Source organism: Aquila chrysaetos, chromosome 1 (assembly GCF_900496995.4).
Source record: "Aquila chrysaetos chrysaetos chromosome 1, bAquChr1.4, whole genome shotgun sequence".
Classification (NCBI taxonomy): Eukaryota; Metazoa; Chordata; class Aves; order Accipitriformes; family Accipitridae; genus Aquila; species Aquila chrysaetos.
Genome location: NC_044004.1, coordinates 58801643 through 58824145, shown reverse-complemented (window position 1 = coordinate 58824145; position 22503 = coordinate 58801643). Strand labels below are relative to the sequence as shown.

Genomic DNA, 22503 nt, shown 5'->3' with positions numbered 1-22503 from the left:
CAGTGATCTCGCTCTGTCAAACAGCAGCATGTGCAGTGCACTAAGTTCCAAGTTAATATTTTTTCTTAGTTTAAAAGGCAGTGAGTGTTAAGCACATGCTTAAAATTAAGTGTGTGTGTGAATGCTTTCCTCATCTGGACAATGAAATATTTTTCAGCCGGTGAATGTCAGCAGTGAATTAGGTTCACTCTCTCCTTAAGCAGTTGAATAATACAGAGTTAGGTCATCTCCATCTTATTTGTGTCTCTGTAATTTTCCTCTTCCTTTCCCTTCACCTCTTCTTTAATTGAAATAGTGGATTGTGGGAGACGATTGACAAGTCTGACCAATAGGTCTGGGAATGAGATCATAAATTCTGAGTGCACTTAGAACAATTTTCTAATCCCTTAACATATGAACCACTTCTCTCAGACAATCACTAGATATTACAGTAAGTGTAATTTTACATGACCCACATGTTTTTGCAGGACTGCTAACTTGTAGATTTTTCGTGTATTAAGAGTAGTAGCAAAATCATTGCCATAAAAGCTTCACACATTTTTTTCTTTTAGGCCAAATCCAATGAAACATTACAGGTAGTCTTGCAAGGGCATTTACATTCTCTGTTCCTGCATCTGGGAAACTATAGCCACACTCTGCTTAGCTTGTTGAGAACAGTAACTGGAAAGGAGCTACCTAATAATACCTTTGCAGCTAGAGAGAGTGTTGTCCCTGGGATGGACAGAAACCTTCTGAGATAGCAAGGAGTCTTTCTCAGTGCTCCCTTTCCTTTGCAGACTGTTGTGCAATCCACCTGTAGCAGGTCGCTTCCTAGTAAGATGCTACGGGAGATAACCTTCCCTTTCTCGATCCCTGGCAAGAGGTCCTCAGGCACTCAAATAGTACGAAAAAGGATTATACCTGCATGGAGATATGAGGTTGCAGTGATCTAGGGCTAGCAGATCCCTACGATAATCATGTTGAAATGGCCACAAAGTGGTTCTTAGAAAGTTCAGCTGTGCAAGTATGGACTACATATTCTCATATTTGTTAAGCAGTACTGATTTGATAAGGACTCCCAGTGACTGCAGCAACAACACAAGGAGAAAAGGGCAGGTTCCCTAAGTAAGGATTGCATTTGGCCTGAAGGAACCCCCTTTCTGGAGTCTGTGCAACTAAGTCCTTTTGTTTTAAATAAGAGTTTGTCTGGAGTGCATAAACCCCCTCACTCTATACTTCCATGGAATGGTTTTTCTTATGTAGTACTTGTATTTTGGGTTTTTTTTTGGTAAGGGTGTATTGAGAACAGAATGCGTGGTCAGGATAGATCCCTTCATTTCAAATTGTTTCAGTAGTTTGACAATAACAATTTGATAAACCTCAGAAGAGTTTCCCTTCTTATCAGTAGACTTAGTCTGGGTGTGCACATTTCTTATTGCTTTCTTCATGCTTCTTATTACTCTGATTTACATGTATTTCCCCATCAGTGTGTACTGTACTGTATAGGGGACACATTTTGAAAGTAGTATTATCACATTTCTTTAGAGAAATGAGGAAGGGTATGCGTGTACTAACATTTTTTTCAAATATAGAAGTATGAAGGAAGGAAACTTCATTAAATGTAGTTCACAAATTCTCAGACAGATTTGCAGGCCAGCTGAGTCTTGTTGAAGAGTCTTTCCACTTAATTTCAGCTGGTGAGTGGGCCAGGAGAGATTTCCAGTCCTTAAACAAACAATTTTAAGTTACTTTTGATGGGGGTGAAAAGCAAGTTGAAAGGAGGTAATTCAACGCTGGTTTGAAATGGAAATCACAGTAACATGTCTGAGAAACCACTTTTTCCCCTTCTGTCCTCGTTTATGTATTTTAGAGTAAAATTAGACTGGATTAGGTTTGGGGGCCTCTTGTATTTCCTTATCCTTAAAATTGATTACATTCTAGTGACTGAAAAATATAGCAATACTGACAGCCTTTCTTCTCAGGGTGAAGCGGATATCAACCAGCTGGTGTAGGCAGAGTTATGAATCTCACCAAAACCAAACCTATTTCAGAACAGCCGCCTCCAGGCTGTTTTTCTGTTACAAACAAGAAAAGCTGGGGCCTCCAGCCACGTTATTTTTAGCTGATTAATTCTGGATATGAAGGTACATGCCTCCAGGGCACAGAGCACTCCAGTAAGGAGAAGCATGCTTTCAACTGCCTTGACTCCTTTGATATGGACTCTAGTGGGCGATACATTTTCAGACCTGTTCTGAAGTACGTTTTATGAGTTCATATTGACAGATTTTTCTCATATTAGCAGCAGAGCCCAAGCAGTGCTCTACATATTTGAGTGCTCATCAAATTCAGACTCACTTCAGTGTAAGCATTAAGACTGCCACTACCATGAGAGTATCTGAGGAAATTACTACACCTATTTATTGGGCGGGGTGCTGAAGGATGTTCTTTGCCCAACTATAGGAAAGACAGAAACATTCTGTCAATGTTAATACAGTTATACAGTTAATGTAGGCTTGAGAGTGCCACGACTTGAAGCAAGGTGTTCTGGTATGCTGTTCAAAGGAACATCCTTCTGGTTATTCTTTGAGTTACCTGAAACTCCTGAAGTGAATGGCTGGTTAGGTGTATTCTTGGCATGTTAGCATTTTGTTTGCCCTGGTAATTGATATGCATTGGAAGAAAAATCCAAACATTTCTGAGTCTTAGAGCATTTTGTTGAAGCCAGTTCTGGAAATTATCAGAAGGTTTTGAATAGCTAATGGTGATCTTCTACATAACTCATTCAGTCTCAGTCATGCCTTGACATTGCAGTTTGCTGATGGAACAGTCTCCTTTCTAATGCATTGCAGTAGTGACAGTAACTTACTTTGTTTAGAGTGCTGCTACTTTTGAGGAAACAAAGTGCCTGTCCTCCCATCAGGGCATTTGGGGTTAACATGTGGAACTTAATTGGTGTTAATGGCAGCTCCCCATCCACAGATTAGCTCCTGTAACATGTTAAAGACTTTCCCGTTATTGACAGCAAACACGACATTGCAATGTTATCTGTTTGAAAATGCACTGTCATTATTCCACTGATGGGTACCCTGCAATTTCTCTGTGGTGTTATAAACAACAGCAAAAAAATCCCACTGTGTCTGCAGCATTCTTCTTCGTAAGTGGTCATCAAATAAATTACTGGAACATTTATACTCCTGCTGAGTTAAGCTGCTTGATTTTGGGTAAGCGAAAGAACAATAGCACATTTGCTGGAAATTTTTATTTCCACCATTCAGAGACCATTTGTGAATTCAGCAAACTGGATCTGAATAAATTTGGATGCTGGTGGTGAATAACTGGGAACTTAAGTGCTTACAAAGCTTCTAGTGGCAGTGTCCTTTTTTGCAGTATGCCAGAGGCTAGAGAATTACCTTCTAGTACTACATAGTTTTAACATGAAATTTGGGGAAAGGCAGCTTTTCTAGCATTTTCTAGTATTTTATGGTCTATTTGTGTAGTGGGTCATGTCAAGAAAACAGAATCCTTCTTTTGGGGTTGGTCCAGTTACTCAAAGGCAAGAGAAAACAACTTTATATGAAACTGAAGTTAACTGTTACCTAAAGAGTATTTCTGATGCAATATTTGCAGGTTTACCAGTTTGGGGCATGACATTTGTGCATCCGGTAGTTTTGTTAGTGCTTTTACAAGTACAGCAAAACTTTGGTAGACAGTATATTCAGAAAAGGTGGTGCTAGTACCACAGCATCCCACTAGACTACTTCTCTGTCAATCACAGTGTCAGTTAAGCCCCACATTGCTGAGACAGTATGTGGAAATCGTAGCCCGTCTCAATGCCAGTAGGGAGAATTTATTTTTGTTATGGTATATCATGGTTGTCCCACGTGATGTTCATTGCACGGCACAGCTTCTGTGGTGTAGTCTAGCTGAGAATAAGAACGCAGGAGGAGGGCAGAAAGGGCTAGTGACAATTCCTTTAAACTGAGTACTGAGACATTTCACACCTCCCCACACCATCTTTCCCACAGTCCATCCCTTTCAGGGAAAAGTTCCAAGGGGATACTCTGAGGGTGGCTTTGCACAATTTCTCTGGGCCTTGCATCTTTTTCTTGTGTGAGGGTGCAGTGTGGCCCTCATTACAATTTTAATTGGGATCATGGGTTGTGTTTTACATAGGCACTAGAAGGTTTTAGAACGTGTTGTGTTTTAGTGATTCCGGTCCCTCTGTCTCTGAGTGATGATTTCTCAGGAGTTCATGACTGCAGAAAGGCGAACTATGACCTAAAATCAGAAATGCTATAGACAAAGTTGCTCTTTAAATGGGAAAAAACACAGGTGAGGCCACTCTTGGAGTACTGTGTCCAGTTGTGGGCTCCTCAGTACAAGAGAGACATGGACATACTGGAGAGTCCAACGAAGGGCCTCAAAGATGTTTAAGGGACCGGAGCACCTCTCCTATGAGGAAGGGCTGAGAGAGCTGAGGCTCTTCAGCCTAGAGAAGAGAAGGTTCAGGGGGAATCTCATCAATGTGGTCAAACACCTGAAGGGAAGGTGCAAAGAGGATGAGCCAAGTGCTTTTCAGTGGCGCCCAGTGGCACGACCAGAGGCAATGGGCACAAACTGAAATGTAGGAGGTTCCCTCTGAACATCAGGAAACACTTTTTTTACTGTGAGCGTGACTGAGCGCTGGCACAGGTTGCCCAGGGAGGCTGTACAGTCTCCATCCTTGGAGATATTTAAAAGCTGTCTGGACATGGTCCTGGGCATGCAGCTCTAGGTGACCCTGCTTGAGCAGGGAGAATTGGACCAGCTGATCTCCAGAGGTGCCTTCCAACCTCAACCATTCTGTGATTCTGTGAAAGAAAAAAAAATAAAAATATGCTGTCTCAATTTGAAAGCTAGTGATGTGCAGAAGACAATTGTTTTTGCAGCCTAACACTTTTGCTGTCAGTGCTATTAAAGAGAGACTGCAATATGAATCAGGAAAGACACCATGGCCTGGTGAATGTGAAAAATATGGATCTAGTTTTTTAGCTTCTTTCATTTTACCAAGTTGAAAAGCAGTCTGATTGATATTATTGCATCAGATGACGCTGAATATCTAGTTTTCCCTTGCATGCATCATTCTTTGAACAGCAGTGTAACGGTCTTCAGCCTTTTAAAGGACAGCTATACTTTTTGCTCTTCTCCAAAACACAAACCTGTTGCACTGAAGCGTACTCATAGAGCATTTTGCTCTCCAGTTTTAATATATGTTTTGATTAATAAATAAGTAAATAAACTAAATGGAAGGAAAGTAATTAACTATACTTCCTAACAGAAGTATTGTTTATTATTTTCATGCCAAGAATCAAAATTGTCCTTTGGGACCAATATTCCTAAAATGACACAGTATTTTAGTATATAGCAAGGGAAGATCTATCAATCTACTCGCCTTCAAAATGTTAGCTGCTGTTTTGCTTCATAACTACTTTTGGAACTTCCTAACCAATGGGAGGTCTGTGAAGGCTTTGCTCCTTTTTGGGTTTGGTTTGGGGGTGGTGGTGGGGTTTTTTTTTGGTTGGTTGGTTAGGCTTTAATGGACCTGTTAACATATCTGCACATAAAGCCAGACTGTGATGCCTACAAGATATGCAGTGTGAAAAAGGGAGGCTCCCTGTCACAAAGCTTGTTTTGCTGTGCACTGGGAATGTTCACCAGGGGTAGGATATAGAGTAGCTTACGTGCTGTACATTTTTATTTCATCTTAATACTCCCTGATTCCTTGTATGGACAAGAAAATAGGATTCTAAAATAGGGAAAGGAATATTGTAGGTATGACAGAAAATTATTTTAGCCTCTGTTCTTCTGGCCATTAGAAACAGAAGGATAATCACTTCAAAAGCATAAAGCCACAAGGGCATTTCTGTGCTGTCCTTCTAGGTTTGCCTTCAATCTTTCCCATTCCCAGAGCTAATTTCTGCTGTGCCTCTGACTAGTACTTTCATTGCCAGAAGTGTAGTGCTGGCCATAGGAAAGTTGCATATAGGTCAGTAGTAAGACTGTTGGTATGAATAGGGATTTACTATGGGTGACAGCCTAAGGTTTTCACTTTTTTCCAGAGAATATCATATAATTCTTTTGTCCGATTTTTGCAGTCTCCTTTTTGTCACAGTAGTAGCTCTGTGCATTCATAGCACTGATATGTAAACCCGGGAGGAAAGTGCAAGCTTGGGACTTCAACCCTTTGATTAGAGTTTTAAGCCCCTGAAAGTGTCAGCCGACAGCAGCTGTTTTAAAATGAAGGGGAGAGAAACAAACTTGTTTGGGGTGTGGGGATGAGGAGAAACAAGTGCATATTCATTGGTCCCTTCTGCTTCATTTTGTCAACTGGCAGTTTTCTTCAAGTGCCGTTAGGTCAATCCTTTAGGACACTTATGCCTAATCTCCCAACAGCTTTGAATCCTGACCACTAATATAGCAAATGCCTGTGCTACTATATCAGCCTTAGAGCTACTGTAGTACAAAGGAGCCTTGGAAAAGGGCCGACTCAAATGGCTACTTAATTCTCTGTGAGTTTAATGGTACCTAACACTTCTTCTCTGGCTTGGAAAATACCTCACTAGAGTTTTGCTAGAACCTTGATGGTTTTGTTTTATGTTTTGAAGTAGTCCAACTCTTGATGAATATAAAAAGTAATTGATGATCCTGTTACCTAATTTAGAAATAGAATGGAACCTGCTTTCATGGAGAATTGGAGTTTATGTATCTATGATTAAAATATGACTGTGGAAATAAAAAAGAGAAAAGTCCTTTCTTAATGGAAGGCTTTTATGGAGGATTCGAAGATACATGTTGTTGATTTGGAACAAGCCTTTATCTTAACTCCTCTAGCTTTAGAGTAGAGGGTTGGTTCATCATATCTACTAAGTTTGAATACTGTATGAAAATTTTCCTCTGAGTTTCTGACATGAATTACTCTTTCTAATTTGATTACTATGTTAGCTATTGTATTTAACTTTTACACATTTTTATTCATTTACATAGCAAAAGCCTTATAGAAGAATGTAGTTGCAGGCTTTTTCAGATCTTTTTTTGGATGTTATTTTAACATGCTTTGCTGCCCCAGAAGCGCAATGCAGTTGCGTACATGAGGGTTACCAAAGAAGATGATAGGTATTTCTTGTGAAACTGAGACATACTTCCACAGAAGGTTTTACATAATAAACCATCACCCCTGGTTCTTTTACAATAAAGTTTAACCATTGCTTTATCATTTTACATAAAACAAATAATAACTGTGTTTTTTCCATAAATCTGGGAAATAAACACTAGGAAATGTCTTTAAGGGGTTTTTTTCATATTTTTTCTTGTTTGTTTGTTTGATTGGTTTTTTTGTTCTTAAATTTGAGGGGAAAAAGAAGTTTGTAAATAATTGTTATTTGTTGATTGACTTACGAAAATTATTTATGACTCCTTGAACTGTGGAAGAATATATATACTATCCATTAAACATACCCCAAATTTGAAATATTGATGTAATGCTGAAAATTTTTAAATCTTTTAAATCTGCTTTTCAGCCAGTAGTATAAGAGTATGAAAAATGGACAAGTAAGGTATATTTAAAAAATTCAAAAGCTGCCTGTTCTTCCAAGCTCTTCCATTTCTGGAATGGACTCTTGTCATTTTTCTTCATTATCTCAGCCTTCCGTATGAGACCAGAAGCACAAATGTCAAAATCATTTAAGATAAGCCTTTCTCGTAGTATTTCTAAGTTGTAGAGAAGAGGAAAGCATTGGCAGTCTTGCTGGGAAGACTATGCTCCTAAGGTTAATTGGCCAGCTTTTCAGAATCATAGAATCATAGAATGGTTTGGCTTGGAAGGGTCCTTAAAGATCATCTAGTTCCAACCTCCCTCGCAGTTCTGTTTTCTGTTTAGTTTGACATCTGTGTATTTCCGCTATCTTCAGTAGAATTATTTCTTATCCATACAGGATTTAATTAGAGTTAATCCACCCTAACTGATGAAATAAGGCATTTTAGTGCCCAACTGTGGAGTACATATCCACAGAGTCTGTTTAAATTTTGTTTATCATTACTTAACCAACATGAGACAGTAGGGGAAATGCTGTTAATATACTTCATCGTGTCTTTCTTCACCCCATCTTTTGTTTTCTTTGCCTTTAGGGTGAACCTGGTCTGCCTGGCATAGCAGGAGAGAAGGGAGCAGCAGGGCTTAAGGTTGGTTTTGAAAATGGATTAAAAACAGAAGCCCACAGTACGCAAGTGCGTGTATAGATGACAGTCATGCTTTCCAACTTGGGTTTATATTCTGACTGGCTTTTAATGATCTGCTCCCTCCAGTGATCAGTGCTGTAAGAGGCTTTACACATTTCACCATAAAGAAGCATATTCTTCTGCTGTGCATGTATAATTCCAGTCAGTGGCAGTGACGCATATGCCTCCACTGCCAAGTGAATGCAATATGCCTGCAAGTGTTTGGGAATTTGGGGACCTTTTTAGAAAGGCTTTGTTTATGCTCCTTACAATGTGTTTCAGGCTTCTTTTCAAGAATTACTGTGGTCAATTCTTTGACAAATATCAGGGTTAAGTCTTGAGGGCTGATCCTGCTATTATGGAAGTTAGCAAAAAGCCTCATTAGGAGCATGTCTCGGCCTGTATGTGTTACATAAGAATGTCTCTTTGCACTTATTTTACTGTTAAATAATTTGTTCTGCTGTTTTAATATTGAACAAGTCAAACAGAACATAAAGCTTATGATAACTTCGTTTAAAAGAAAGCTCGCCTTATCCGAGATGATGGATCCGTAGGCCTCTTGGAACGGGTAATGCTAAATTCTAATCCCATCAGCTGCGAGCGTGCGTCTTTGGTGCACATGTGCTCCTCAGCTGATTCTGTGCATCACGCTGCTGCTGACAGACACGCAAGGCAGGCTCTTTACATTTACTGACTGGCTGCTTGTCCATCAGGAATGAAAACAACCCATTTGGGAGCATGACCTTTTCTTACTTTGTATACAGAAGAAGCCAAATTATGGCAGTTGATGCTTAATTCGTATTCACAGCTGTAGTCTTTGAGTTGCCTAGCAACTGCCAGCCATCCGAAGGGGCAGAGATGAGCCAGAGTGCAGTTCTGAGCCCGAAATGCAGAGATGAGTTGTCAGGGTCAGGCTGATGTGCAAAAGTGCATTTGCCATTGAACCAGTTTTTCAAGCAAGTTACAATTTTGAAAAATAATGGATGGCTATAAGCCATCTTTTTGTTACAGAGAATGTAAGGAGCACCAAAGGCTCTTTGCTCTGAATCGGTTATGAGTTAGTTCAAGACACTTAAGGCATTTTGTCTCTCCTGAGGAGCCTTCTAAGCCATTAACAGAATGATGAGACTTTCCCCTCACATTCAGCCTTTGGATTTTTCCTTTGTTCATTCCCAAAATAAGGAGAACCAAATGTAGGAGTCACCTAGGTCCTGGCAGGCCACTTCACAAAGACATATGCCTGTTTGTCAGGGTTTAATCTAGGGGGAGGGGGAAAGTCTTTAAATGCAAATCATTAAGCTTTTAAAATTATGTTGAAGATATATTGTCTGTTGAGTTCTATTAATTTTACTCATTTATTCTTTACTGAAGATTTTCTTGTTGGATTTTATCATCTGAGACAATGTCATCAGTAGTGACATAATTGTTAGTAACTGACATACTAATGATTCAGTTAGTATTATTAATGATAGTAATACTAACACTTTGATTTTTGCTTGTGTTAGTAACTTACGACTTCTTTGCTCCAATTGTTTTCATCAGGGTGACCCTGGAGAAAGAGGAGAAAAGGTGAGACCTGTTCCACTTCCTTTGTGGTGGTTCTGTTTGGGAGAACTGCTTGGAGAATTGCCAATGCACTGATTTGGAGTTTTAAAAGAAATAAATACAGCTACTACCTAAAACTTGAGTGGCATTGTGCAGCCTTTACGCGTGTCAAATAATACCTTCTGATGGAAGTTACTGATCTGAGATTACTGCAGTGGGATTAGTCACAGAGAGCGGTGGTCATGTGTTAAAGGCTGCACAGTTGAGCAACTGTGCAACTAATCCTAACTATGATTAGTCTCAGAAAAAGATTAGCCTGTTGGAGTAAATGAGAGATCCACACATTTCTCATAACTTGGTTTCCGTGCTCTGTCACCTGTGCAGAGTAAAACAATTAGGTAACAGAGTGATAACTACACAGACTCTAAAAGATTATGGGTAACCAGTTCTCCGCATACTAAAAATGAAGCCCTCCATTCTTGCTTGGGTCAGTTTAAGAAAGAGCAAGGGAATCTGCCCTGATGATCTTAGGCTATAGACTGTCTGGAGAGGTACCAGCAGCACAAATGGTATGCTAACGGTGCTCTGACTCGCAATGAGTTAGCGAGGAGTTACTTCTCTGACATTCACAGTTATGCCAAGACAAGATGAGGGGGTGGGACAAGCTCCATGCTGCAAAACATGGGTGTCATTCTGCTCATCCAGGGAGAGTGGCCAGTAGGAGCATCTGTGTGAGAGTACACACTGAGGGAGAGTCAAGCTTCTGCATCTGTACAAGGGCAGTTTGAGAAATGGCATAAGCCTTGTTTTGAATAGGAATCTGTACACAGCCTCATCTTCTGCGAGTACGCTGAGACATGTTTTTAAAAAGTAAGTTGCTTATATTCAGGTGCAATTTGCTCTTGAGAAATGTTTACCCATGTCTTTGCAGCTGCAGTTGAATTTCACTTCCAGATCTGTGTAAATCCATGTAATAGCAGCTGGAAGCATGCTTTGCAAAGGCAATTCATTTCACATTTTGAAAAGCACATCGTAAAAATAATCCAGGGAATTCTTGAAAGTATATACCCCACATGTAGAAGTATGTAACTGGGAATCTCTTTTCATTAAATCATTACTTTGGTAAAAATTATATTTGTTGAAAAATTCACTAATCCTTTGTTTGTTTTCAGATACAAGAGGAATAACTATAAATTTTAACATATACTGATTTTCTGTTACTTAAAATCATGATATTTTTCTATAATAATCCTTTTTCCTAAAAAACATAATTATAAATGCCCTCAGTATGCTTTATCATGTTGAATGAAATTGGGACGACATTCCTAACAGTTACTGTTTTGTGTTTCCATGTTTCATCAAGCCCTTTAATTAAGTGCTGCTAGATTGTTAGCTAGTTCCCATTGTGTCAGTGACTGTGATATACAAAATGGTCTCTGTTATAAGTCCTCTGAATGGAATTTTACTTCAAGGTTTTCAGAGCAATATGCCAGATACTGAATAAATATTGTTATTTGAGTACTACTACTGGTTATCTGACTAAGACCTGCTAGAATGTTTTTTAGCATACTTAGACTCAACAGTTATCAGTATTGTTGGCATTTTAAATATTTCTTACACTTTACCTCAACCTCAAGTCTCACAGAAATTTTTGGCCTATAGTTTCATATATAACGAAGACTTTTTGGTGTGGTCTGGACAACTTATATGGCTATGTGACTAAAAATGGAAATCGGGTCTTTTTATAGATAAATCTTTTAAACTGTTTCTTTACAAAGTTGTTTTTAAAGTGGAAGGTGTCTACCCAGCCACGAAAAAGTGTTATCTGAACATCACTTTTTTAACAATAAACAATGTATAGAATTTATGTAGAGATAACAATCATTTTGGTGGCTCCTTGGAGGAGTGGCATTCAGTGAAGTTTTTGTAGTTTGTGAACCGTTCATGAAGGACTTCAGACTCAGAGAGTATATGCCATAAATTACTTGAGAATCCTAATAAAAAGTATTGGAATTGTGTAACTGTTACCTGAATTTGATTAGATGCATTTAGGTGAATGTCTCTGTGTTGGAAAAAACCATATGTACTGGTAATTTAAAATGCTGAATCATCACAAAATTATTCCTTCCTTGCTAAATGACAGTGAACTGGGGAAGTCTGTAGACTATACTGACAGGTAGTTATTTGATAGTTTGTGGGGTTTTTTGAGGGCCTGTGAAAGGGATTACAGTTATAGTGAAGACTGTATAAGACAAAACAGCTATATAAACCATGCTTCCTAACTGTGTCATACAGAGATTGACTATCTGATTAACAAAATTAGCTTGCTAATTACGTCGGAATGCTGACTCTTCTCTGCATGCCATGTGCTTACATAAACGCATTAAAATATAATATGTATTTTAATTATAGGGTGATGCTGGAGAAAATGGACCGAAGGGTGACACAGGAGAAAAGGTACACTACTTATTAGCAGAGAAGAAAATGTGTGCTTTAGGCATGCTTACAGTATAACCAGCTAATGAAAATAATAATTTGATCAAAAGAAAAATGCATTTTAAACTGTTTTAGTAAAGATGCTGAGTGATTTGATTGAGTTTATTTTTATAAGTAGCAGAAAAAATGTTACTGTTCTGTCCAATTAAGCATAAAATTCCTGACTTTATACAGCAGCAGCTTCAGTACAGGATACATTAGCATGTCTCTATTTAGCAGTCCTCGTTGATGAAATTTGCATCATACGGAAACTTTGGTCACAACCTGCCAGACGGTTGGAACCAGGTCTGCTGAGTTATAGCTATTTCTGATATATCCTTTTACTTTTTCCCTTCTGTGTTCCCCTCAAACAGAGGGACCAAACCAATATGGGACAAAAAATACGGTATCATGATAGGTAACTTCCCTCCAAATTGCCAGCTGCACAATTGAGAGTTGAAGATAAAAACTTTGTTTTAAATCCTTTTGCCAGATGACATCAGCAATAACCTCACCTAAAACCTTGTTGGTTCATTGTTGCAAAGTACCGTGTCATAGAAGTCACTAAAGAGTAGATGTCAAAATTTTATTTTACTTAGTTTTGATTTATTTTATGTGATACTCATGCTGCATCACTGCAAAAAAAAAAAAAAAAAATTGAACTTGAGTTTTTAAATGTGCTTTACTTACACAAGTCATAGTCTTTAGCAGTCAGAGCAAAGCCTGCGTTGCACAGGAAGAAGGGTCAGTCATAATGATCCTTTCTGGACATCACTTTGGAACTCATATGCTTCTTAAAACATTCATTTTAGTGCCTACACTTGGGCAGAATCATAAAAATTTCTTCTTGTACCCCTATATGTGTAATTGCTTAACCAACTCACATCAGTTTAGTGCAAGGAGACATTTATGATGGATTTATCAAGCTGGTAAGGAATGTATGCAAATCTCTCAGGTCCTATCGTTTGGATAGAGTAAAGCTATGCTTTCAAGAACACAAGGATTTTATGGGGCATATTCTAAAATCAGCAATTAAAAATAGACATTAGATTTAAGAATAGTCAAGTTATTTGATTCCCAGAGTTCATTTAAATTTCATACTTTATCTGCAGTCATGCTTATTAACCCAGATGAAAGTCTTAAGAACCTTATTTAGTTCCTTACACAATGTATGCCAGTAACATCATCTTGATCCACTTTTATGTGATTCAAGAATATAATCGCTTAGCAAGTATGAGATTGTTGTTCAGATAGATAGTCCTGCAACAAGTAAATGCAAAGTTTACAGTCTCTCTGGGAAGACTAGTGCAGCTTCACTTGTTGCTTTTCTACTTTATCAACTGTGAGAGTGAGCTTGTATCCACTAGAAAGCCCATACTGCACTGTGGTCTGCAGTACGCTAATCTCCCTGCTTGGGATCTTGTTTAACGAAAGAAAAAGTTCTCTCATTCTCTCAGTGGGAAATCCTTTCTCCCCAAGTATAATGTTTTAAATATTTCTGTGTGAGCTTTCAACAGTTTGGCAGTCTAGTTGGGATCAACTTGTGGAAAGTATAGGTCATCAGGAGACTTCTTATATTGCTATATCTGAAGAAATTTCAATAAACTCGTTGAACTTCATAATACAGAAATCTCCCATTTCTTCCAGGTTTCACATAAGTTTCAGAGGTGGGGTGGTGACATGGAAATATATGCTGTTTGTGTGGAGTGCATTGCTTTAAGCATAACAGGCTAGAATCCGCTGCATGAATTTTTACAACAGTCAGCAGAACTGTGACTTAGTTGACTTTCATTATTTTTCCTCCATTTTTGCTGCCTGCAACACAATCTGCCACCCAGAAAAAAAAGATCCAGATCTTGTGGAAGAGCTGCAGCTTAATGTTTCTGTGAGATAAATACTAAATTTTCATTTATATGGTGAGAGAGATCAGGTGACAACAGTTTCAGACTTGGTTTAGGAATGGGTTCCTGTTTGTGCCATTAATGTAGCTTTGTTTTTTGAACTGCTGTACCTCGTGGCTTTTAGAAATACAGACTTGGTAGCCTAATTCTTGACCTATGACTTAAGAAAGAAACTGTCTTTGCTGCATTGTCTTACTTTGAAGACAGTGTCAATGCCAGACTTGAGTTCTTGCTTCTACTCTTCTACTGTAGCCTCGGTCCCTAGAAACTACCAAGTATCCTCCTCCTGTGTGCATATTCCCCTGCTAAAATTTCTTCATTTCCAAACTGCCTGACTCATCAGAGAACTGAGAACATGCTATACCGTAACTTTTTCTTTAATCCCATATTAATTTTCATTCTTGCATGAAGGTGGTTTATAAATATATTGTGTCTTATCTTCCCCATATCTATCATTATCCTTTAAAATGTTTAACTGGTGAATGTCTCTTACCAGTTGCTTTGCCACTTTACAGCTATAAAAAGTCCTTGAGGCTTTGCAGTTGTACACGCTTGTAAGGGATATCGGCAGTATCACTCATGCACGTCTATCAAAATGAAGCAGCTCAGGTTTCCAAACATGAATCAATCTTTCATAATACTGATTTTTATGTTTTGTTCACACGAGAGCAAGCTGCAGTAACTGTGTAGAGGAAATCTATCCCTATTCTTCAGAGCAGTGAGCATGTTATCTGCTACCATTTAATTTTATGAAACTATTACCAAAAAGCCCCCATACCCAAACCAACTTTAAAACTATGGCATTCACAGAACTCTTCCTGCACCTTTGCTGAACCATCAGGAATGGGTATCCCCTATTTGTATGTTACTAAAAAGAATATTAAGCATTTATACTGTGCTTATACATCTTCAAAGTGGATTACAGTTCTGGCTCCTATGCTACCTATGTAAATAGCTAGCAGGTTGCTGGGGACCTTGATGTTGCTACTGTGTAGGAACCTGTTACTTTCAGTGAACAATCCAAATTTATTTTGAATAACGAATAATGAGACAGTTCTTCAAATATAAGCACTCTAGCCATCTTCAACAGCGTGTAGTTTGACTAGCAAACTTTTCATTAATTTAGTTATTTTCATTTTTGTTTGGCGTGTCATTTAAGAAAAAAAATGCTGCAGAGTATACAGGAATTTTAAGGATCCTGTGACAGTTGTACAAAACTGGGAGCTAAAAGCTTCCTTGGCCAGGTGTCATGGTTTAAGACCAACCAGTAACAAAGCACCACAAAGCTGCTCGCTCACTCCCCACCCCCAGCCCCAGTGGGGTAAGGAGAAAATACAAAGAAAGGCTCGTGGGTCAAGACAAGAACTGGGAGGGATCACTCACCACTTATGGTCACGGGTGAAAGACAGGCTCAACTTAGGGAAGAAACAAAATCAATTTAATTTACTACCAATCAAATCAAAACAAGGATAATGGGAAGTGAAACCAAATCTTAAAACACCTTCCCCCCACACCTCCCTCCTTCCCGGCTCAAGTCCACTCCCCATTTTCTCTACCTCCTCCCCCCAGCGGCACAGGGGGACGGGGAATGGGGGTTGGGGTCAGTTCATCACACCTTGTCTCTGCCGCTCCTTCCTCCTCAGGGGGAGGACTCCTCACTCTTCCCCTGCTCCACCGTAGGGTCCCTCCCACGGGAGACAGTCCTTCACAAACTTCTCCAGTGTGAGTCTTTCCCACGGGCTGCAGTTCTTCACGAACTGCTCCAGCATGGGTCCTTTCCATGGGCTGCAGTCCTTCAGTCACAGACTGCTCCAGCGCGGGCTTTCCTATGGAGTCATGGCCATCTCCGGGGGCATCCCCCTGCTCCGGCGTGGGCTCCTCCCCGGGCTGCAGGTGGGCATCTGCTCCCCCGCTCCCCTCCATGGGCTGGGGGCGGACAGCCTGCCATCTCACCACGGGCTGCAGGGGCATCCCCTCCTCTGGCGCACCTCCTCCCCCTCCTTCTGCACTGGCCTTGGTGTCTGCAGAGGGGTTCCTCTCACATTCCAGTCCCCCCACTCACCGCAGGTTCCCCTTCTTAAACCTGTTCTCCCAGAGGCGCTACCACCATCACTGTTTGGGTCGACCTGAGCCAGAGGTGAGTCTGACTTGGAGCCGGGGAAGCTTCTAGCAGCTTCTCACAGGAGCCACCCCTGCAGCCCCTCCCCCGCTACCAAAAAAACTGCGCCCCACAAACCCAAAACATCAGGTCACTCACGATCCTCTGCCCTTGTGCGTATCACTGCCTATCGAATCCAGTCAACCCAGCAAAACACAGGCAAAACTTTTTGAATGCTATACGCCTCCTCAGAACAGAGACCTTTTCTGAATTCGTAAATTACTATGGCTCTCTCATCCTGTAAAGTATAACACTTAACTGCATTAAACTGTCAGTTTAAATATGCTGAAGAGCTCTGGAAATAGAGCTGTGACCTGTCCCGATGGGGATAAACACATAGGTCACTGGGCTTTTTTTTCAAGGCAAACCTTCATTAGCACAAAAACCTTTGTCAGTTGAGACCTGATACTTGCCATCTGTAGAATTAGGTCAAAAAGATTGCTCATATTCTTTGTAAATGGCAATCAATTATTTCTAATGTATATCAGCAATTTAGAGATGTCAAAGCATGTCCCATCTTCTGGCTTTATAAAGTACATTTATACAAAATCTGCAATTATTACATCTACATTATTAGTTGTGAAATTTGAGGTTAACTATTATGCTGTTTGGATGAGTGAAACTAAATCTCTCTGCAAGTTCTTGAAAATAATACTGTTCTTTTTCTGAATCACACTGATTTAATTCATTGGGTAAATTCCTATGTAGCAGCACAGAGAACAGGTAATCTTGCTATATAGTTATTTTGCTATATAATCTTGCTATACTCTTGCATGTTTTGTCATATCTGTTTCCCGAAAAACTGTATATGTAATAAGTGTGATTATTTCTTGTGGATTTTGTATCAGGGTGACCCTGGTTCTTCTGCTGCAGGAATTAAGGTAATTTAGTTTTAAAGCACTTGTACAGGGAGAAGAGGGGTGGTTGGTCTGTGTTATTTTGTAGTGTTGCAGACATTTTGGGTACTGTTAATGTTATGGTTTTCCCCAGCTCTATTTTTAGTTCGTTTTGTCAGATCTCATGTCTTTCATCTCTTTTCTTTTAGGGTGAACCTGGTGAATCTGGACGGCCTGGACAAAAGGTATTAGTTGGAAATGTCCAGTTATCCTTTTCTTCTCTGTTGGATTTGTGATAAAAGATGTTACACAGATGTTGCTACTGGCACTTACCCGTACTAGGATGAGCCCAAGGCAGTACAAATTAACAGCCCAAGGCGTGTACAAATTCGGTGTATGATCATTTTGTATTTTAAAAAAGCACAGGAATGATGATACTAATTAACAGGAAAAGCAATATTAGACTAACCCATCTCCCCTTCCAGCCACAGAATGCTTCTTGCATTGAAAGCTTACCCAATTGCAGCTGGTGAGACTAACAAAGAATGGCTGTGCTCATTGAGTGATCACAAGTTAACCCTGCATGTTTGACTGAATATTAACCTTCAGACTATGGTACATTATTACGTCTCATTAGGAAGAAAATAAATATTGACTAGAATCCCTTTCGCATATACCTGTAAGGGGGATCGAACTGTCAGAGGCACGCGGTATGTTTGGAAGGACATAGACCAGGTAATGCCACTCTGTTCTTTCCAGGGGAAGAAATTCCCCTGGGTGCTGTGTAGCTGAGGCTGCTTTTGCAAGTAAAGGTCCAGCAGGAGCTGTAATGACTCTGTGCTGCATGAGGCCCTTTGAAGCTGGGGAATTTCCTCTTTGAATCCATAGTACATTGAACACAGTGAATGCTGTGCCTTCAGCTGCCTTTTATGAGAGTAGGAGGCAGGTCCTGCTGGGAGACCTGGTAAAAGGGCGAAGAGAAGAGACAATGAGGGAACCAGAGCTGTCCACCTGAATATTATTTACATGAAATGAAATGTGATGATATTTCAATGGCCTGTCAAGGCTGTTGTGTGCCATATGTATTGCAGAGGTGATGGAATGGCCTGCCCTGCCAACCTGAGCATTATATGATGGAGTTAGTATACAGCCTTGGTTTCTTTAAAAATCATTCTTCTCATAAATCATACTCAGATTTTTTGTATCAGGAAAGTCCAGAAAAGAAAATACTATGCATTCATTTACAATACTAATTCTAATGAAGCATTAGTGATTTCATTGTGTTTCATGTTGTTTAATGTATCTTTGAGGCGCGTTTTAATTGTTTTAGATTACTATGACTCTGAACGGGCTTTGCTGGATCCTTTCTGCTTGTTATGTGTGGGGCTATGGTGGTTAGCTCTGTCCCAAGACTAAACAGTGACCTACTGCAGCAATACTAATAGATTATCACTTATAATTATTCAAATGCTGTGCTTAGAAGTGAAATTTAGTGCCTCCACAATTAGATGAGAAAAGGTCACAGTAGTAGTGGGGTATGTATGGCTACTCAAATAAGAAACCTGAAGACAAAGGAGTGGGGTTTTCAAGCTAGCATTTTGTCAGGAATGAGTGCAATGGAGGCCTTTTAAAGGGTTGTCCTTTTGCAAGAGTGACAACTCATTTTCTGCTTTAGAAAGTATTAAGCAACATACCAAGAAATAATAGTGTCTATTGAAAATGGTATCCTAGCCTCTATTCTTTCATCTGATTGTATAGTTAATATTTTGAGACTGGAATCTTTCCTGTGCTTTTAGGCAATGTGAACAGTTAAAATTTTGGAGTAAATGAAATAGGCAAAGCAGCTATTATCAGATCCTTCTATAACATTTAAAAATCACTCCATTTGGTAAAGTGATTTGCAGACCCTCTATTATGTTTTTCAGTTTGTGGCAGAATGTAATTTTGTTATTAGCTCTTCAAATCTATTTAATATTATGCCCTCAAAGAGGTGTCTTTTGGTACTGTAGCCTGATGAACATCTATATTATGTATACATGTGTTTATGTTTGTGTATGTATACACGTGTATATGTGAGTGTATGAATGTATGTCTGTGTGTATACACACACGTAAAATATTTTAATAGCACAATCTGTATGAATCAGCCCAAACCACAGAGTTGAAATCTGGATTTCTATAAAGCTCCGAAGTGTACAAAATCTGGAATATAGTTCAACTCATTATAAAGGTAAAAGTTGGCTTCGGAGTTCGGACCTGAGCTTCCAGAAGGTTCAGGGAATATTCAGATCCAAGGTGCTGGTTAGAATCCATCTCTGTATTAAAATAAAATCTCCAGCCTTTAAAATAATGTTTTCTTCATGTGTTATTGCTCTTTTTTTTTTTCTGTTCATCATCTTTATTTCCCTAGACAACATCTTTCCATTTAGCTATCTCAAAACGGCCATTTGTGCAAATGTTGTCATTCTTGTTCTAGACTAGTATCAACTTCATTTCAAAATTAATACATTCAGTTTTCAATTCCTATTACAAAATTACCCTTGCAAATGCAGTACTATAGGTCTTTTCATTGCAATTTTAAATAAGCAAGGTGTTTCTGAGTAAAGCAATAGAAGGTTACATTCCTACTATCCTTCATGACAGCATGTATATTCACAGATAAATAGCAAGCACTGAAATGATGCTACAGATAGCTCTATAAAAATGATGGCCCAGTTACAATTAGGCAGTCCTGCCTGAATTGCACAATTTAAACCAAGCTCTTCTGAATTGCTTTGTAGCTAAATCAGACAGCTACACAGCACAATATCTAGCTCAGAGTTGAAAATGGAACAGAATTAAACATCTGTCCTAAGTATGGAACTGAAATAGCAGCGTGTAAAATGAACCAGTGCTGCTTGTTTTCTTCTGTTTTGGTGATCGCTAACATGAATTCATTTTTGGCTTTCCTGATGTGGATTTTCAGCCTGGGTGTCATCTTTACATCCAAGGTTCCCAGAGCCTTAACAAGACTCTTACTAATTGTACATTTAAGTCACTCATTTTGAAAATTATCGGTCCTGCTTGAACCGACTAGCAGTCATCTATATGCTCTTTTATCTTGCTGCAGAATATACAGGGGTGTTCACTGGATAGTGACCATAACTGAATAATGTCTGTAATATTATGTAATTTTCCTGTATAGGGTGAACCAGGTCTTCCTGGGCTTCCTGGACTCCCTGGGATAAAGGTAAATAAACTGTAGTCTCTGCTATATTGGGGGGACACCACAAAGAGGGGGAGACTGCAAGCATGTGGCTAAAATGGACTTACTGTACTTGTGCTGTATCTTCTTCTGAGTCTCTGGTATTGAACTGAGGATTGTCACAGAAAGGTTTCACATGGAAAATTCGTTAAAGTGTCTATGAGTAAGCAAACAGTACATCTTACATTAAAATGTGAAGTAGAACATTGCATTCTAGTGCTTTAAAAAATAATCTAATATAGTAGGGTTTTATAATTTTTTTTTAATGGAAGAGGCTTGTTTTCAAAGTTTTACTTGGTTTCCACTCTGATGGGTGCTTTCCAGTCGCAATAGTCTACTGAATTTACCATGCCTCCAGCTAGAGAACTGCATTAATTATACCCAGGCTGTGGAGAACTGGCTCTGTCGACAAAAATACTCTGCTCCATTACACAGCAGTGATTCCACTGACAAGTCAAAATGTTTTAATAAGATTCTATTCAGTATTAGCTACAGTCCCTGACCTAATACCTGGTTTAGTCCCTGGCTTCCGGTTTGTCTGGGATCTTTAGGCACGTTGATACAAAAGACATGTGGTTGGTTTAGTTCTAGCATAAGTGGTTGCATTGGGAGTTGCAGACACTTGCACAGTTTGAGCTGTAACTCTATAATGCTGCACAAAGTGAGTGGCTTCACATATTCTGAGTGCAGATTAGAGTGGTTGCTTCTCCTTCATGGCAAAGACTGTTCTTGCAGAAAACAAAATCTCTTTGAAATTTTTTGTTTGCATTCTGGCATGGGCCTATGTATACCTCAGGAGATAGTTTATATCATTTCTCCAATAACAAGGGGGATAAGCCAGAGGCCAAACTCTTGTCCATTTTGGTAGGATTCAGGATTTATCTCATGGAATGTAACATTTGCAGTGGTTTTATCAAGGGACCTGTGAATAGCCACAGTATTGAAGCATAATGTCCCTTCTGTGTTACTGGTGAATTATGGGAAGAATTGAACATGCATATTAAAGTTTGTATGTTGTAATACCTGAAAATATAGTTCCCAGGGAGGTTGTTCATTTTCTGCGAGAATGAACCCTATATTGACTAGTGAAGATCATGTAGGAGCAGAGTCCTTTGTGTGATGAAACTGTATTTTTTTAAGGACCTTTGGCAGCAATCCTTATACTGTTTACTTTAACAGTGAGCAAACAGGTAGCTCAGTTGGAGGTCAGTGCCAGTGTTCTGGGGGCACTTGCCAAAACCAGCTGGCGTTACGGCTGGTCTTTGGGGACTCTGTGTTCATGCAGACCATGCATGTCCATGCATATCATCAGCAAGTAAATAAAAAAGTCTAAATCTGAGTTTCTGCTCTGGGAAAATTATTACTGTTAAGCTTTATTTGTTGGTGGTAAGAACGGCTCAGAAGGGCAGCTTGCAGATTCACCTGAAAGGCAAGATGTGAAGTGACAAATGGATGAAGTGTGGCAGTTTTGCCCAGTGCAAATTTGTTTCAGAAGTCAGTGGATACAGTGGAAAAATAGTACAGTTGCCTGCAGAATGAAATGGAATAATTTGGTCAAATATTAATCCTTGAGGAGAATGCTAGCTTCTATTAAAAATCTAGGCCAGAGGGAGACTAGTTGTGGTTCAGTGAAGAAACTCCATCTACTGCAATTCTGCACTGAGGTGGCTAGATGCACCCTAGGGTGGTAACAAGCAAGCTAGCAGAACATGCATAGGAGAGAGCAAAGAGGATCTGGTCACATCAGACTTGCAGGATGGGTGCTGTTTGATTCAAGGCATTTTTAAACTCCATTTAATTAAGGAGCCTGTAGGAAAAAGCCTAGATTTTTCTGTCACAGAGACTATATCTGTGTCATGAGAAGTGGTAGCAGAAACCAGAGAATGACTTGAGTTAGGAATATGGGCACTCATCAGCAATGAAAAAGGAGTAGTTTAGCCCCTTTTCTCAGCCTCTGTTTTAGCAAAGATTTATGTATCACCATGGTAAAATCATCTCATCAATTCCCAAGAACAACCTTAGTGATATCCCAATTCCAGTGAACTGATGTTGATTGAGAGCTACTTTGGAATAACAGTGACTGCATGAGAAACTTCAGGATGGAGGGAATCCA

At 39.4% G+C, this 22503-nt stretch overlaps 1 protein-coding gene across 5 annotated transcripts in view; it reads left to right on the top strand.

Annotated features, from left to right (window-relative positions):
• COL25A1 (collagen type XXV alpha 1 chain) overlaps positions 1-22503 on the top strand; it is a 133177-nt gene that overhangs the window by 57624 nt on the left and 53050 nt on the right. For all 5 annotated transcript variants that reach the window (XM_030029264.2, XM_030029247.2, XM_030029254.2 and 2 more), the window contains exons 10-15: positions 8143-8196; positions 9775-9801; positions 12190-12234; positions 17160-17192; positions 17357-17392; positions 20331-20375. In XM_030029264.2, coding sequence (XP_029885124.1) covers positions 8143-8196; positions 9775-9801; positions 12190-12234; positions 17160-17192; positions 17357-17392; positions 20331-20375 — 240 coding nt within the window. The remainder of the gene's footprint in view (positions 1-8142; positions 8197-9774; positions 9802-12189; positions 12235-17159; positions 17193-17356; positions 17393-20330; positions 20376-22503) is intronic.